We start from the raw sequence: 15,784 nt of genomic DNA, 5'->3' as shown, positions 1-15,784 counted from the left end.
CACCTTCAGGCAAATTTAGTCTTTGTACCGTATTAGCCAGTGGATATGAAATGTAAAGATTGAGAGTCCTCAGTAGTTTATACCTTTTTAATGGATAACAAAAAATGATGACATATTGCAAGCTTTCGGAACTACTAGGTTCGTTCATCAGGCTAGCATATATCAGCCTGATGAAGGAACCTAGTAGTTCCGAAAGCTTGCAATATGTCATCATTTTTTGTTAGCCATTAAAAAAGTATCAACTACTGAGGGCTCTCAATCTTTATGATCTAGATATGTACATGTACAAGACTGTTCCTTTCCTTGATTTTAAAAGGAGACTGGAAGTTCACTTTAAAACTAATTTTTTTAAAAAGCCATGAAAACATTAAAACAAGCCTGAATATTAAACATTTTGACAGAAAATACCATTCAATGAGGCTTATAGAAGATGCTTGTGGAGGACAAGGTCAAGAACAGTCCAGAAATCTTTATTTCTCGAGACTATATTATTTTTGTGTACAAGGCTCCAGTCTGATGTGCAGCCTGGTTATTACTGCAATAAGTTACTAGAGCGTAATTTTCTATATACATATACATGGTCCAGTCAGTAGTAGTGCACCATTTACAGTAACATTTTCTCTTAGTCCAATCCGGTATATGTTATGGATGTTCTTGGAGCGTCTGTGAACACACTGCCAGCTCACGCGCCAGCTTGTCATGGCATCACTTGGTATCCATTCCTGGAGACATGCAATTCCAAAATGACGTGCTGTGAGTTACAGTACCTGGGCCACACCAGTGACAGTTAACGCTACACCCTCGGCCGTCTCTACGTCCTCACACCTGGGCTGTAACGTCATTATCGCTAGGGAAATCCTGCCAAAAAAGGTAAAACATTTGCACATTTTCCAGTTTGCCAATATCAACTTTACACTTCCTATAGATCGCCTCCCCCCTTCTAGTCCATAGTCACAGTGTCCGCAATGCTCAGCTCAGACTCTTAACACTTATAAAATTAAATACACCAGCACCAAACTCTGTATACATTGGATAGGTAAGTACTGTACGTGGATCTAGAGAAACTATATATTTTTTATTATGTTTAACCAGTTAGATGCCTCAGAGGTAGAAGGTGGAAAAGACGAAGTTAAGGTGTTTAGTAGAACCTGCGCTTACATTAGGGGAATAGAACTGTGTGTGTGTATATGGGCCTACTATGGATGTCCTATCTGCTGAATAAATGCAAAGAAAAAGTAAGAATGTAAAAATGTAATTCAGTTGGCATGTATCTCACAATATCCATCGCTATCCTAAAAAGATGTTATGTTAAAGGAGTCTACAACCACAAGCAAAACTGCGCTTTGACACAAGAAAAGGCATGTTCACGATCTATTACTGGCCCCTACAACAGCATAGAAGTAGTTTAGAAGCGACTTTGGTGGTGGTAGACTTTCCTTTAAAGACGCTACCCAGGTTCACTTTCAGTACTGGAAGGGAACTTAAATGATAAAATTAAACAAACATGTTGGTCTGCACCCAACAGTTTTGCAAAAATCATTAAAAAAAACCAAAGGGGTTCATTTCCTGACGTTTTCCGTCTTGGTTTGTAGATACAAATGGGCAAAATCTAACAAAAGGAGTAGGGTGGAACTAGCTACTAAAAACAAAGATCAGCCCAGAGACTCCTGATCCAGTCAGCTGTCAAAGGCCCTGTTCACACAGGGAGAGGAAGGGCAGATTTTGGCGTCACTCTTGGGCCAAAATACGCCTGCCATGACTGTTGCGGCTTCCTCCTCCGGAGTAGGCTCAAATGAATGGGCCAACTCCAGAGGTTGCTGTCGCAAATCCGGAATCCGCCTGAAGAAAGGGCAGCTCGCTTCTTTTTTCTGTTAGCAGCAACATGCCGCTAGCGGAAAAAAGAATGCTATCGGTCTCCATAGACCACCATTGTGAGGGGGCGGATTATGACGTGGATTCCGCTCCATAATCCGCCCACTATGTGCCCGTGTGAATTAGCCCTTACATTCAGACACAGGACAGTAAGATGGGAAGAGTAGGGAAGATGGGAAGAGTAGGGAGGATGCAGAGAACATTGACTGTATTTATAAGATTTCTCACACTTGTGACATAAGACATAATGGGACCAGGGGATCAGAGAAGATGAAAGGAGGAAAAGCTGGGAATTTTTAATTTTCTGTGTATTTTCTGTTTAGAGTTGCTTTAACAGACTCCTACATACTGTATTAGGCTAAATTTACATCTCTCTGTTGTTCTCATTCATCGTAGAATGAGTGCAATGGACTTAAATAAGATTGGAATGACAGTTGTAGAGAGAGCACCCGTCTGCATTCACTCCAGTGTAAAAACAAGACAGAAAAACGAAGAAAAAAAAGAAGAGAGCTTTAGACTAAAGGAATTAATATTATTTTGAAGAGTGAACATTAATTATAAGGTTGGATTCACACTGAATGACAGTGGTGCGTCTGACAACTGGTCAAATAATGCACCAAAACCTATAATATTAGGGGGGGGGGGGGGAGTAAAAACAAAACAAGAAACCTCCAGCCATTTCATGCTGGGAATAGGCGGACTATAGTGCTTAACAGGATTACTATTAGCAAGTTCAGATAAATGGCTGTCCCACTATCACCAAGTATTAAAAAGGAACTTTCACCACCTAAACTAACTAAAGTTCCACTGATTCTGGGACAGTTTTAATTTTTTTCTCTAGGCCCTACCATTCCTGAGCAATCCTTGCTGTTAAGTTTTGGTGTCTGATATGCTATTTAGGCTCTGTACTGTCAGGAGGGCGGTGTCAGGCAGGAGCAGACAAGGGGTGCGATTCTGAGCTCTGACACTGGCTGCCTCTGATTGGAGCTCTGAATCACGCCCCCTGCCTGACACCACCCACCTGACATTACAGAGCTTAAATAGCACATCAGGCACTGAAAATAACAGCTATTGTTGTTCTGGAATGGTGGGGGGATAGAGAAAACATTCCAACTGCGCTGAAATCAGTACAGCAATAACTCTTAACAGATGCCACGCACTTGAGTTGATGGAGGAGGTGAAAGGTCCTCTTAAGCTATATACAGTTTTGAGACCCTCAATAAGCATGTGTAAATAGTATCAGCAGGACCCTTGTACATACTCTGTGATTTTTGTCTACTTGTTTTAAATAGGACTTTTCACCAACTACAACTCTCTGCATCCTTCAAGAGATGCTGCTCTACTGATTCCGGCGCTGTTGGAATTTTTTCTCTAGCTCTCACCATTCCTGAGTAACTAATTCTGTTAGATTCAGCACAATTATGCTCCCTACTGTCAGGTGGGGAGTCCTGGACTAGAGCAGACCAATAGAGACCGCCCACCCAACAGTAGGGATCATAATAGTGCTGAAATGAACAGCAGTGATTGCTTAAGAATGGTAGAGGCTACAGAAAAAAATTCCAACTGCATGAGAAATAGTGGCGTAGCACCTATTAATCTATACAAAACCTTATGGACAACTCTTCCCCAATTGCACTATTAAGACATAATGAAAGTGATAACATAATGATCCTCTACTTGGGACTTTCGGTCTCCGAGCCAGAGCAGTCTGGACCTATCCTTGTATTACATGGTCAGCCACACCTTTCTTAGGTGATCACTGCTGATCATTGGGGCTTAGAGAGGCTGGAATTGCAGTGATAGGCTGAGTAGAGACAATCACTTAAAGGGGTTGTCCAGGCAAAAATGAACAACCCTTTTAAAGTTTAAATAAGCTGGGGGCAGTGAACAAACATTTCAAAAAATCCATACTCACCTCTCCCTGTTGCTCCGGTGTCCTCCCGTGTCCTCTGCTCCTGGCGTTGTGCTGAAGCCCCTGATTGGCCTCAGCGGTCATGTGACCGCTGAGGCCAATCAGCAAAGGGCCTGAATTTCCTTACCTCTGACATCGTGGGTCCTCTTCCTGAGGCCTGCAGATTGGCCTCAGCAGTCATGTGACCACTGAGGCCAATCAGTGGCTTCAGCACGCCACCGGAAGAGACCTGAATTGAGCAAACAAAGTGGGAGGCGAGGGACGACAACTGAGCAACTGGGACAGATGAGTATGGGTTTTTTATTTTATTTTTTTTTCCTTCTTTCACTGCCCTCAACATATTTAAACTTTAAAAACATAGTCTGGACAACCCCTTTAAGTAATTTTTATAGGTTTCCCACATAGAGTCAGCTTCATATGGGTATGTGTTTTGAGGGTGTGTAGAGGTATAAGAGTATAGCTTTAGTAGACGTTACAACCCATCTACAGCTTGATAAAACTGTTGGCATCTTATTTTCAGAAGTTTTTTTTTTTTTTTTTATTGCTAGAGCTTCACATTACGTCCAAAAGTGACTGCTGACTGGACATAAAAGGGGAAGTGAACATGGGAAGGAAAGTTGAAACCTTACACCTGGGAGGAAGAGTATGAGATTAGGGGTTAGTGCAGAGTCCTCTCGTCGCCGTTTCTGCTTATAATAAAAAGAGATCAAGAAACTGAGGAGCAGAATTAGGAAGCTGGAAGTTTATTACCTGTGCAACCCCTGTTACGTACAGAGGGACCCCCTCCGATGTCTCAATATTCTCGCAGCGACATAGGATGGTCATAACCTCCAATGACAGTCTGAGCAGCGTTAAATGAGGGCAGGAGGACAGCAAATACACAGAGCAGTTACCAGAGAGCAACACACAAACCAGTTACACCAAAGGATAAAATAAGAAAAAAGAGGGCTGCAGTGTGGTTAGTGTTAGTCTGCTGCTGCAAAAGCAGCCATGCAAGGTGTCTGTCAGCAGCGGGAAAGTGTGTTATCATAGGCACTATTCACACATGTCATTTTTAGCGACTTACTACGCTAACACCAACATACACCCATAGGTTGCTAGTGGTGTCACAGAAATATTAGAATATATTATATCATGTACAGATGTAAAGTTGCTGAATTGTTGGGGCTGCATACTGTGTGTATAACGTAATCCCTATGTTTACTTACTGTCCTATGTAACACTACAGAGCACAATGCAATAGTAGGGTAAGTTTTGCTATATGACCAACTCATAGTTGACCTCAGTTTACAAATGAGCCAGGAAAAGAAGGTACATTAAATTCAGAAAATACACAGAAATTTTCTATAAAGGTGATAAGTCAATGGCTTCCTCCTTGTCTAGCACTTTGTTGGCCTTGAATTACATGAAATATAATTGAACATATGTATGTACTAGGCCTGGGGGATTAATTGAAACATAACCAAAATTGACCATCAACCAAAAGTTGTGACTTTGCTCACATCTGTTATGTCCGTTCAGTTATTATAATGTTTGCAAGTTTACACTCGACCCAAAAGTGCAATATTTATACTCTCTGGTCTCTGGCCCAGGATAGGTAGTCAAACATGAAAAAAAACAGTGTTACTCACCTCTCCTGGGCTCCGGCATGACATGCCTGATGCAAGTGAGAAGACTCAAAGAGAAAAGAGAGTTGGGCCGGAGACCAGGAGAGGCGAGTAACACTGTTTTTTATGTTTGATCACATATCCTTGGCCTCCACTTATTATATTCTAGGGTCTGAAGAATCTCACAAACCTCATGAGACTATTCTCACAAGATTCACCCAGAACATACTGTAAAATGAGCATGACCTAAATAATCGCCCAGCCCTATATGTACATAGAGAAAAAGTGGAAAATAATGGAGAAAAAGCGAAGCAAAGGAAACGATAATCTCAGAAATGTACTGTGTGGGAAACCACAAAACATCACTTCCTTTCCTGCTTTTTACAAATCATACTCATTGTGTAATGAAGGTACAGATAGCCATATGTATGTTCACATGGCCAACAGCTTAGGGTATGTTCACACGGAGGAAAAGGTCGCGGAAACCTTTTCCGCCTTGTGAACGTTCCCGCACAGCTAGCCGCGATGGGATGCCGATGCAGCATACCGCTCCTGATCAGGCTCGAATATATGGGCCTAAACAGGAGCCATTTTTGCAGGCGGATTTTGAGGCGGATTCCGTGACAAAATCCGCCTGCAAAAAACTCTGTATGAACTACCCTAATACTTCTTACCCCCCTTCTCCATACACATTCAGCTGACTGTACGCGTAATCTCAATAAGGAGCAGAGCTAAATATTGGAATTCAGTGTCCCTAACATCTGATCCTTTCTTGCTCATACCCTTGCTGCCCCCACGTACATTAGATTATCAGCTGGCTCAGATGATCTTAACATTGGTCATACACAGAGGTTGCACTATATTTGTTTCGGCAGAGTAAAACCTCCTCTTACTGTTTTCATGAGTATCTGTGACCATGGAGGAGCACAAAATTTGCAGTAATGCAAAGTAATAATACATAGGCATAGATAAGATGTTGCTGTCTATGTAAGGAAACCATTACTATAACTGTTCTCATATCATAAATACCAAATGAAATAATTGTCTTGTCCAGTTCTTTTTTACTGATGCTCTATGTTCAGGATAGGCAATCAATAACAGGTAACTGGAGTCCAACAAGTGGGGAGCCTTCTGAACAGCTGTATGAAGGGGCTGCAGCATGAAGTCATATAATAACATAACATAGCGACATTGCGTGGCCGCTATGAATCGCCTACTGAGGCCTCAACAAAGAGCTGATCAGTATTCCCCCACTTGTTGGACCCCTCCTCATGTCCTGTTCATTACCTATAGTATGTATATTTATAGTCTGGGCATTTTGTGACATGAGAATGCCTAAAGTGTGTATTTTTATAGGCTTGAACCTGCAATCATTACATTGCTTATATAACAGACTGTAACGTATTGCAGTTTATGTTAAAATTCCTGCGTTACCATTAAGGCCTGGAGTGCTAGCATTCACTGTACATGTATGTGAGATGCTAAGGCCTAGTTCACATGGGCTAGTGACCGCGTATTTTGGTCCCGATTTTGATGCGGGAAGCCGTGTCAGAATCAGGACCAAAATGTACCTGCCGCGGCTAGCTGCAACTGGTGCGGCTTCCAACAGTCGCAGCTTACTGCTCCAGAGTAGGCCCAAATGAATGGGCCTAGTCTGGAGGGACTGTGTTGACGTGGCGGTTTCCACCGCAGCGTCCGCATCAAGATAGGGCAGCTCACTTTTTTCCGCAAGTGGGAACAAACCGTGGAAAAAGGAAAGCTAGCGGTCTATATAGACCTCTATTGTGAGGGGGTGGATTTTGAGGCTGATTCCACGTCAAAATTTGCCCCCTCATGCCCCATGTGAACTAGCCCTAAGAGGTTTGAGATTTTTTTTTATTTTTTTTTTTACAAAGCAAAAAATTGCCTTTATAGGAGTCTATGACACGGGGCATTACTGCAACCTATGGTTATTAATGTCAGATTGACTAGGGGTTCAAATCCCAGTACTCGCACCCATCAACTGCTATCATGAGTTGTGGTGCTTTAAACAGATCAGTCCTGTATGCTTGGCCGGAGGGGGGGTGTTTGGTGTACATTTTTGTAATATGCTTTATTAAACAATTTTACTTAATTTTAGTAAATCAGGCTCTAAAGTTCTAGCAACACACAAAACGCATAGTCAGGGAGAGCCATCCCCATTCACTGTCCTAAAGCAAAGCTGGCATAGTTACCCATAGCAACCAATCACAGCACAGCTGTCATTCTGTATTCTGCTCCTGAACAATGAAAGCCTTATTGTGATTGGCTGCTACGAGCAACTATGACAGTTCTTGTTTTAGACAGTTTAGTGAGTCACATGTAGGAATTGAATTCTGATTTGGGGATGGATTCCCCAATGAGAGGCAGAAATTGTGGCAGGACGTTGAAAAAAAAAAATAAACGTCCTGCTCGATCATGCCATGGAGTCTACGGTCTGAGGCAGTATGTACAGAGGTAGCCATTGCCAAAGGGGGAAGGGGCTCACTTCAATTAACCATATATTTGATTTTATACAATCTAGCAATATGCTTTTGCCACGTACAGTATATAAAAATTACATCCCAGAATGGTGCTTAAGTGATGCCTCCATTTTTGCTACAGCTTCAATCTTGGTAGTGTATGAGAGCCGGGACTCTCAGCTTTCATATGTCACCAGGTGGTATAAAACTGGAGTTGCTGCGATTTGAAGGGTTCAAGCACCACCACCACTTTGGTTACTGCTATATTTGTACATACTGCCAATATAGTGTGGAGAGGACGCACGTTCCCTGCCAATACTAAGGGTCAGTTCACATGTGAACCGTCCACGCGGGTTTTGACACAGAGAGAGACCCGGCGAGACGCGTCTCTCTCTGGTCAAAACCCGCCTGCCGCGACCATTGCGGTCGCGGCTTTCCCCTCCTATGTCGGCTCAAATGAATGAGCCGACATAGGAGGGCGCTGCTGCTAGGCAGAAGCCGCGGTCCAGCGCGCCGCGGTTTCCGCCTGAAGATAGGACATGTCGTTTCTTTTCTCCGCTAGCAGCAACCTGCCGCTAGCGGAAAAAAGAAGCCCGGCTGTCTGCATAGACCACCATTGTAAAGGGGCGGATTTTGAAGCGAAATCCGCTGTCAAAATCTGCCCCTTTGCCCACGTGTGAACGAGCCCTTAATTAGAACATTACTAGGTAAAACTTTAGAGTTTTCTACAAAAAAAGGAAGTAAAATAGGTTAAAGCCCATTCTGAATGTGTTCACCAAACACCTCCCTACACAATTCAAAATAAATAAGGGTTAATTATTTTACGACACCATGATCTATTGAGATCAAGGATGTCTATAGTGGAAATTGGTCACAGTGATTCCAGAAGATGTGGTTAGGGTATACAAATAAAGAGAGCAGATACATCTTATTTACAGGTAGAACATTGTAAAATCCTGAACATCCACGTCTACTTTGAGGCAATAACTGTGAGTGTAACTGTTTCTATGTGTTATCATCTAGAAACCAAGAACAAATATAATCGGGTTAATTTTTTTTTTAGGAATCCACAGGAAAAAAAAGAGTAGAAAACGTCATTGCTTATAAATACACAGGTTTGCTGCTGGTGAATTTAATAACAATCCATCTTCAAATACAGTTAACTATATAGAGCTATTCTGCCCAGCCAATATTCTATCAATAGGAACAGGTTAGCTAACTTAAATGCACCATTGAGCGTTGACGGTGTTGGTGCATGACCATGAGCGCCATCACTGTCTGTCCTATGGAGCAGGCAAGCACAGGTCGGTAACATTACTAATGAGTATCTGCCCACCCAATCCTGCAAGAAAAGAACCAGGACAAAACTAAGTACTTTAATGATTTTTTTTTCCTTGGTTATTTGGTAGGTTCAAAATGGCTAGACAGTACTTTATTAACCTATTTCCTTCTGAGGCTTCCAACCAGTATGGTAATACAAGTAATTTCAACCATATATAATCACTGCTGGCAATTACTATTTCATCAACCAAGCAAGCAAGTTGGCGGGCATGCTGGGGTCAGTGACAGAAGGATGAATTTATTTGAGATCTGATGGGTGTAGTGCTTCCTGTAGTCATGCTTTATCATCTTAAAGGGAATGCATCAGATTTTTTTATTTTTTTTTTAAGGCTTCATGCACACGAGTGTAGAGTCCGTGTGCTCTGATATTCATATCCATTATTTATAAGACAAGTCCTATAATAGACTAAAAATAAACAGAGCATCACAACACGTGTGGGCTGCACACTTGGTCATGTGCATGAAGCCTTACGAATTATAACCCAGATGACAAATATTCTTTTCTACGGTTTATATTTTTTGTCCATGGATATGGTGGCAGCCATCTTTCTGGAGCTGCTCTTGCCAGCATCTACAGAAATGCCTTTCATCAGCCACATGGACCATTGGAACCTGTAAAATATCTCATTGACTTGTATGGGAGAGTGGTGTGGGCATGCTCTATGACCGGTAGAGAGTTCATTGTGCAAGGAGGGGGAGGAAGTCAGCTGCAATCACCTATTGTGAATGGTGAATCTTAAGTTATTTGTAGTCGGGTGTTATCTGTCATTGTAATCCTGCCTGTGATGGTAATAAACTGACTCCTGAAAAAAAGGGGATTTTTGTGTACTCACCTGTAAAATCCTTTTCTCATTGTTTCACTGGGGGACACAGTAACCATGGGTATAGATAGACCTGGCCACTAGGAGGCGGACACTAGGGAAATGAAAAAAGTTGGCTCCGCCCACACAGGCTATACCCTCCCACTGACCGTGCACTCAGGCAGTTTTGTACCACAGCAGTAGGAGAGAGTCCAAAAACAGGAATATGGAACCAACCACCTAAATTCGTAAAGCATTCCAACAAAAAAATCCTGTATAAACAAATACAACGTGTGGGACCTGTGTTCCCCAGTGAAACAACGAAAAAAGGATTTTACAGGTGAGTACACAAAAATCCCTTTTTCTCGCAATATTTCACTTGGGGACACAGTAACCATGGGATGTCCAACAGCAGTCCCAGAGGGAGGGAAAAAACTTAGATAACCTTGTGAGCCCTAGTCGCATAAGCCATCACACGGGAAGGCGAATCCCTGCCCTTTAACTGTAAGGCTCTCTACGACAGACTGAATTCACCTAGAGATGGATACCCTGGAAGAGACAGGCCCTTCCTAGAGTTCCCTGGAAATCACAAAAGAGCATCAAAGAATGGTTCCGTGAGAGCTAATCAATCCAGTCGCTTGAACACATTTCGGCAGTGCGTGGTGCCCACGAGGATGCTCAGGTTCTGGACAAAAAGACGGCAAGACAATGTCCTCATTGACAAGAAAAGGAGGACACCACCCTAGAAGCAAAGAAGGTGGGGGACAAAGAACAACCCTATTCCGTGAGAAATCAAGAAGGGAGACTGGTGTAGAAGCAGCCAGCTCAGAACCCTACAAGAAGAAGTGGTTGCCACAAGAAACCGAACTTGCTTTAGAGGCTCAAGGAGGAGCCTAAGGTACCTCAAGAATGAGGCAAAAAAACCAAGGATCACAAAAGCCAGTAAGGAGGGACACCATGAGTCCTGCCCTAGAAGAACGGTCTTACTTGAGTAAGGACAACTAGGGCCACTGGAAGAAAAGAAGCACAGATATCTGACCACAGACTTCAGCTCCGTACCAGCGGACCTAAACCTACCAAGAGTAATCCCACTTTGGCTGATTCTGGCTCCCTGGCCTAGAACGTAGACTGCAATAACAGTCTCAGAAAGACTCGCCCTCAACAGTCTCGTCAATAAAACTGGCAAACGTAAGGTGGAGTGGAATCTTTGAGAGAGCAAGTCCTCTCGCCGAAAAGCAAGTCCGGGGAGTCTGCCAACAGAACTATGAGGACTGTGAAGTAGCCTAGATGAGGTCAGACTGGAGCTACCTGGATGGCAGGAATCCTCACCCTGAGTTCCTGAGGACCTTAGAAGGAGGGAGAAAGGGAGGAACGGAAACAGAAGCTGAAACCCTCCACCAGGGAGTCCAAAGGCGTTGGCACAAGTGCCTGAGGATCCTTGCACCTGGCTGTATACAGGGACCTTGTGGTAAAAAAAACAACAAAAAACTGGTAGTCTGAATTGCTGAGGGAACAGTGACAGAAAATTCTTCCCACCTCAGGGAGCAGGAAACCTCCGGAAGCCGCCAGGCGCTTGGTTCTGCCCTGGGGATTCAAGAAGACGACGGTGGTGTAATAGCCAAACTGAAGCAAACCGGCCAACCCTCAGGGTGCCGATCTTGACAGATGGCCCCCCCGATACAACAGATCGATTGGAAGGAAGATCCCCCGGACCATAGTTCCAGAACATTCTGGACTCCGAACCCTGCCTCCTCCAGAAAAGCTGGCGTTGGAAGTGACAACTGCCAGAGGATAGAAGACAAGCTTTCCACAGGAAATCCCCCCAGGAGGAGCATCATCCATGAAGCTTGAGACAAACTCGAGTACAGGAAAGTTGGGTGCCCCAGGCTGGGATGGCACCGGCCCCAACGTGCCAAGATTGCCAGCAAAAAGGACAGCTATTGGCACTGGACAAGGGTGACGGCTACAAAGAGGCGACCATCAAGCCACCTCCACCACTGTGACATACTGGATTGAAGAGATCAAATATCGGCTATTGGAGGAAAAATTTCACCTGACTGATATCCAGAACCTCCATGCTTCGAAAAGAAAGCACAAGGCAGGACTTCCCTCGTAAACGAGCCAGCTGGACCTTTGAAGAAGATCCAGAGAGATCTGTAATCGGAGAATTGTCTGTCCCGGAAGAGCCTTCGCCTGAGGATCCCTGTTGCCCAGGGATCCACCAAGTACGGGACAACAGCCACACCTCTGGCAGAACATAATGGATCAGCAGAATGCACGATAGCAAAGTGGAGTACACGTCCCAGATAACGAAGGACAACAGGATATGCCCGGTTCCATAAAGGCAACCATGGTATGCAGAAAAAATAAATAAAAACGTTGTAAGATAGAAAGACCTGACTCAGGTCGTGACTGCCTCCTATGACACTAGGTAAAAAAAACTGCCTGAGTACACGGTCAGTGGAGGGTATAGCCTGTGTGGGCGGAGCCAACTTTTTCCATTTCCCTATTGTTCGCCTCCTAGTGGCCAGGTCTATACCCATGGTTACTGTGTCCCCCAGTGAAATATTGCAAGAGAAAAAAACAAAATATCTATAGAACTGGAAAGTAAAAGAAATTCCAGAAACTTTGCATTTAGAACATATAAATATGTTTCTAGGTAAAACCCCTCTATCCATAGGACAGAGCAGTGGTTCTCAATCTGTGGTACCAGTGGGTACGTGCTGCAACTAAGAATCACTGTTCTATATTACATGCTGCACTGCATGCAGGTCCCTCTGCCTAGGATAGACATGGTCAAGATACCAAGTCTAATGAGCGCTCCCATCAGTTCATCACTCGCCACTTCCTCTTTGCTTCGGGCGCCCAAAGCTGATATCACAGCAGGCGCTGGAACAGAGATGAAGCAGTGACCAATGAATGAGGAATGTAGGCACCAATATGTGAAATGAGCGCCTGCACCAGTACTGATGGAAAAGTTCATTGCACGTCTAAAGTAAGGATGGATCCCGTGCCAATGTGCAGGCATCCATTCTGGGGGGACCTGCATGTAGCCTGGCATGTAATCTAGATGCCTTTGGATGTGGATACCATTATGTTACACATGGGGGCATTATATAACTGTTATAAATCATGTATTGGGTGTACTCTGAACTTTTTCTCACTAGGAGCTACTTAACTTGAAAAAATTGAGGAAAAATTGGGAAAAGAAATAAATTGCTGAATGGTGGATGTGACTGCTGAGACCCTGACAATGGGGGTTAACAGATGTGGCCTCATTCCCATTCACTTCAATTGGGAGTGTTGGAAACAGCAGAGTGCTGTACTTTACCTATCTCTGGTGCTCCTACTGAAGTGTATGGGAAAAGAGGCACATTCCTGTCCATCTGAGCGTTTGGCTGCTTTTCCCTTAGGTGTAAAACATTCCCATTCTCAGGATCAGTGGGGTCTCGGCGGCCCGATCCCCATCAATCAGCAATTAATCCTCATCCAATGTTTAATATAGATAGAGACATGGAGATTAAAAGGACAAAAAGAACTCCCGAAAAATGCTTTAAAAATATATTTTAATTTTTTTTCAGATGACACATCCCCTTTAAAGCTTGCACCTTACAGAGTAGAAGTGTAGTGTTGTGATGCACTCAATATTTACTGTGGTTTTTATACTGGCCTGTCTAAAATAGATTGCTCCACCAGGTCCATGGTCTTTCAGATAGTTCCTACACGGAACCGCACCCACTGAGTGCCCATACTATGGTATGTAATGTCTATTATCTTTCTATCATGTGTACCTAATCTCAATGCATACTATGTTCACACTGAAACAACTAAAGACTATGACATTGGTGAAGGACAGGGAGGGGTTCTCTCATGGGGAACTTTAACTTAATAGGTTTCAGATATGGTTTTGGTGTGGCGCTTAGTGGATGCAACTGCAGTGTATATCAATCTAGGAAAACCACGACTCTCATGTACAATGCAAAAGGAGACATTTATTGGACAAGCATGTGCAAACGAAATAACATGGCCAACACTTTGGTCATGCCCAATATGCATCATATACCAGTGCCATAGTTTACCTAGATTGAGAATTTACTAGGATTGTATTTAATGACAAGTTAACCTATACTACATCTATCAATGAATTAAAAAGTAACTAAACTTTACGACAATTTTTGATTTTCTGGCAGTATTTGTGTCATTAATACATTTTGTAATATACTTTATTAACAAATTTTGGCTCCTTTATGTGAAATCCTGCCTTTTTTCACTCTTCCCCTTGCTTCTGTATTGAGAGCTGTTCCTGCCTCTCACTGAATGTTACTGTGTATGGAGTATAGCCTATGTACAGAGTATGAAAAATGTTTACAGAAAGGACACAAAATTTGATCATAAAGTATACTACAAAATGTAATAATGACGCAAATACTGCCAGAAAATCAAAAGTTGTCCAAAAGTTTTGGTACACTTTAAATCTTCCGGAATCCTACCTCCATGATACCAAAACTTTGGCGCCACTCTCATATTTTAAAGCATGTTTGGTCAGTTTAGGAAATGTCTGTGTCCATTGAGTGTAGGTGATGGAGATTTGAGGGTTGTGACACAACTGAGCAGAGTGAAAGTACACACACAATACGACTAAAGGACTGAAGCTAGACTACCAGGCACCAGAGTGAAGCGGTACAGGAACTCACAACATGCAGGATGTGGAACGGGAAATGATATATGCTAGACGTGCTTTTACAGGGATCCTGTCCGCAGTGTCAGGTTGTCCTAACCACGGGCAGCATGAAATATTGACAAGCTGCCTTACTACAAAGCAATACATCTTACTCTCAAAAGTCTACAGAGAGATACCTGTCAATCACAACAGGCGGGAGGAGAAGTCAGTAGGGAGCTGTAGCCCAGCCGACACTTCTCCCCGTACTTGGCTCTGTTACAAGCTATACAAGTATCCTTGAGTAAGACGTAATGCTGTGTAATCCTGCTGGTGGTAAGGGAAGGAAAAAGCTATCAATAGATTCCCTTTAAAATGGGAATACCCCTCATTAAAGGGATTTTCCCAAGTTAAACATTTATGGCATATCTGCAGACCCGCAGCTATCTTGAGAGTGGTTAGTGTTAGAGACCCACGTGCTGCAACCACTGGGAATGCGGAGGTTCCCAGTCTGGAGTGAGGCTCCATTTATTTCTATGGGAGTTCCGTCAAATTCTGTTGCTTCCGTTCCGGGAGTTCCGTTGCTGAGTTTTCAGAACTTACACAGAAGTGAAAGGACAGAGCCAGGCATGAATGGCCACCGCTATTCCTACCAGCCACGGTGCCCTGACCCCCTCTCTCGAGATGGCAGCATCTATGAGATATACATGGTGTATTCTATAGATATGCCACAAATATCTGAGACATTAAATTCCCTTTATGGGTATACTATGAATTTTTATTCATAAACCTACGGATTAAGGGCGCGTTCACATCTGTGTAGTTTTGTCCAGTCTTCAGGTCCATTGAAGGATTAAAGGAAAAGAAAAATGGTCTAACTAATGAGTGATAACAACGTATCCCAGGGGACCTCATTGATATAATAGGGTCTGTCATGTGTCTTATTTTTTCCCTGACATCGCCAGATGAAAAAGTCAGGTTTGTAGGACTTTTTCCTCCAGGATTTCAGGCAGACACCCGGCGCAGATGTGAACGTAGCCTAAATGCATGGATACCAGCAGTATGTATGAATACATTAGTCATACAAATAATGGCATCACAATGCTACTGGTCAA

At 43.2% G+C, this 15,784-nt stretch overlaps 1 protein-coding gene across 2 annotated transcripts in view; it reads right to left on the bottom strand.

Annotated features, from left to right (window-relative positions):
* Window positions 1–15,784, bottom strand: part of FLOT2 (flotillin 2) — a 73,056-nt gene that overhangs the window by 41,869 nt on the left and 15,403 nt on the right. Inside the window, exon 3 of one of the 2 annotated variants that reach the window (XM_075263709.1) lies at window positions 4,535–4,625. In XM_075263709.1, the coding sequence (XP_075119810.1) occupies window positions 4,535–4,625 (91 nt within the window). Of the gene's footprint in view, window positions 1–767; window positions 859–4,534; window positions 4,626–15,784 lie in introns of both variants that reach the window. The other variant, XM_075263708.1, reaches the window with a different exon arrangement.

Source organism: Leptodactylus fuscus, chromosome 2, assembly GCF_031893055.1.
Source record: "Leptodactylus fuscus isolate aLepFus1 chromosome 2, aLepFus1.hap2, whole genome shotgun sequence".
Taxonomy (NCBI): Eukaryota; Metazoa; Chordata; class Amphibia; order Anura; family Leptodactylidae; genus Leptodactylus; species Leptodactylus fuscus.
Note: the sequence above shows the minus strand (reverse complement) of the source record. Positions and strands in the feature narration are given on the sequence as shown.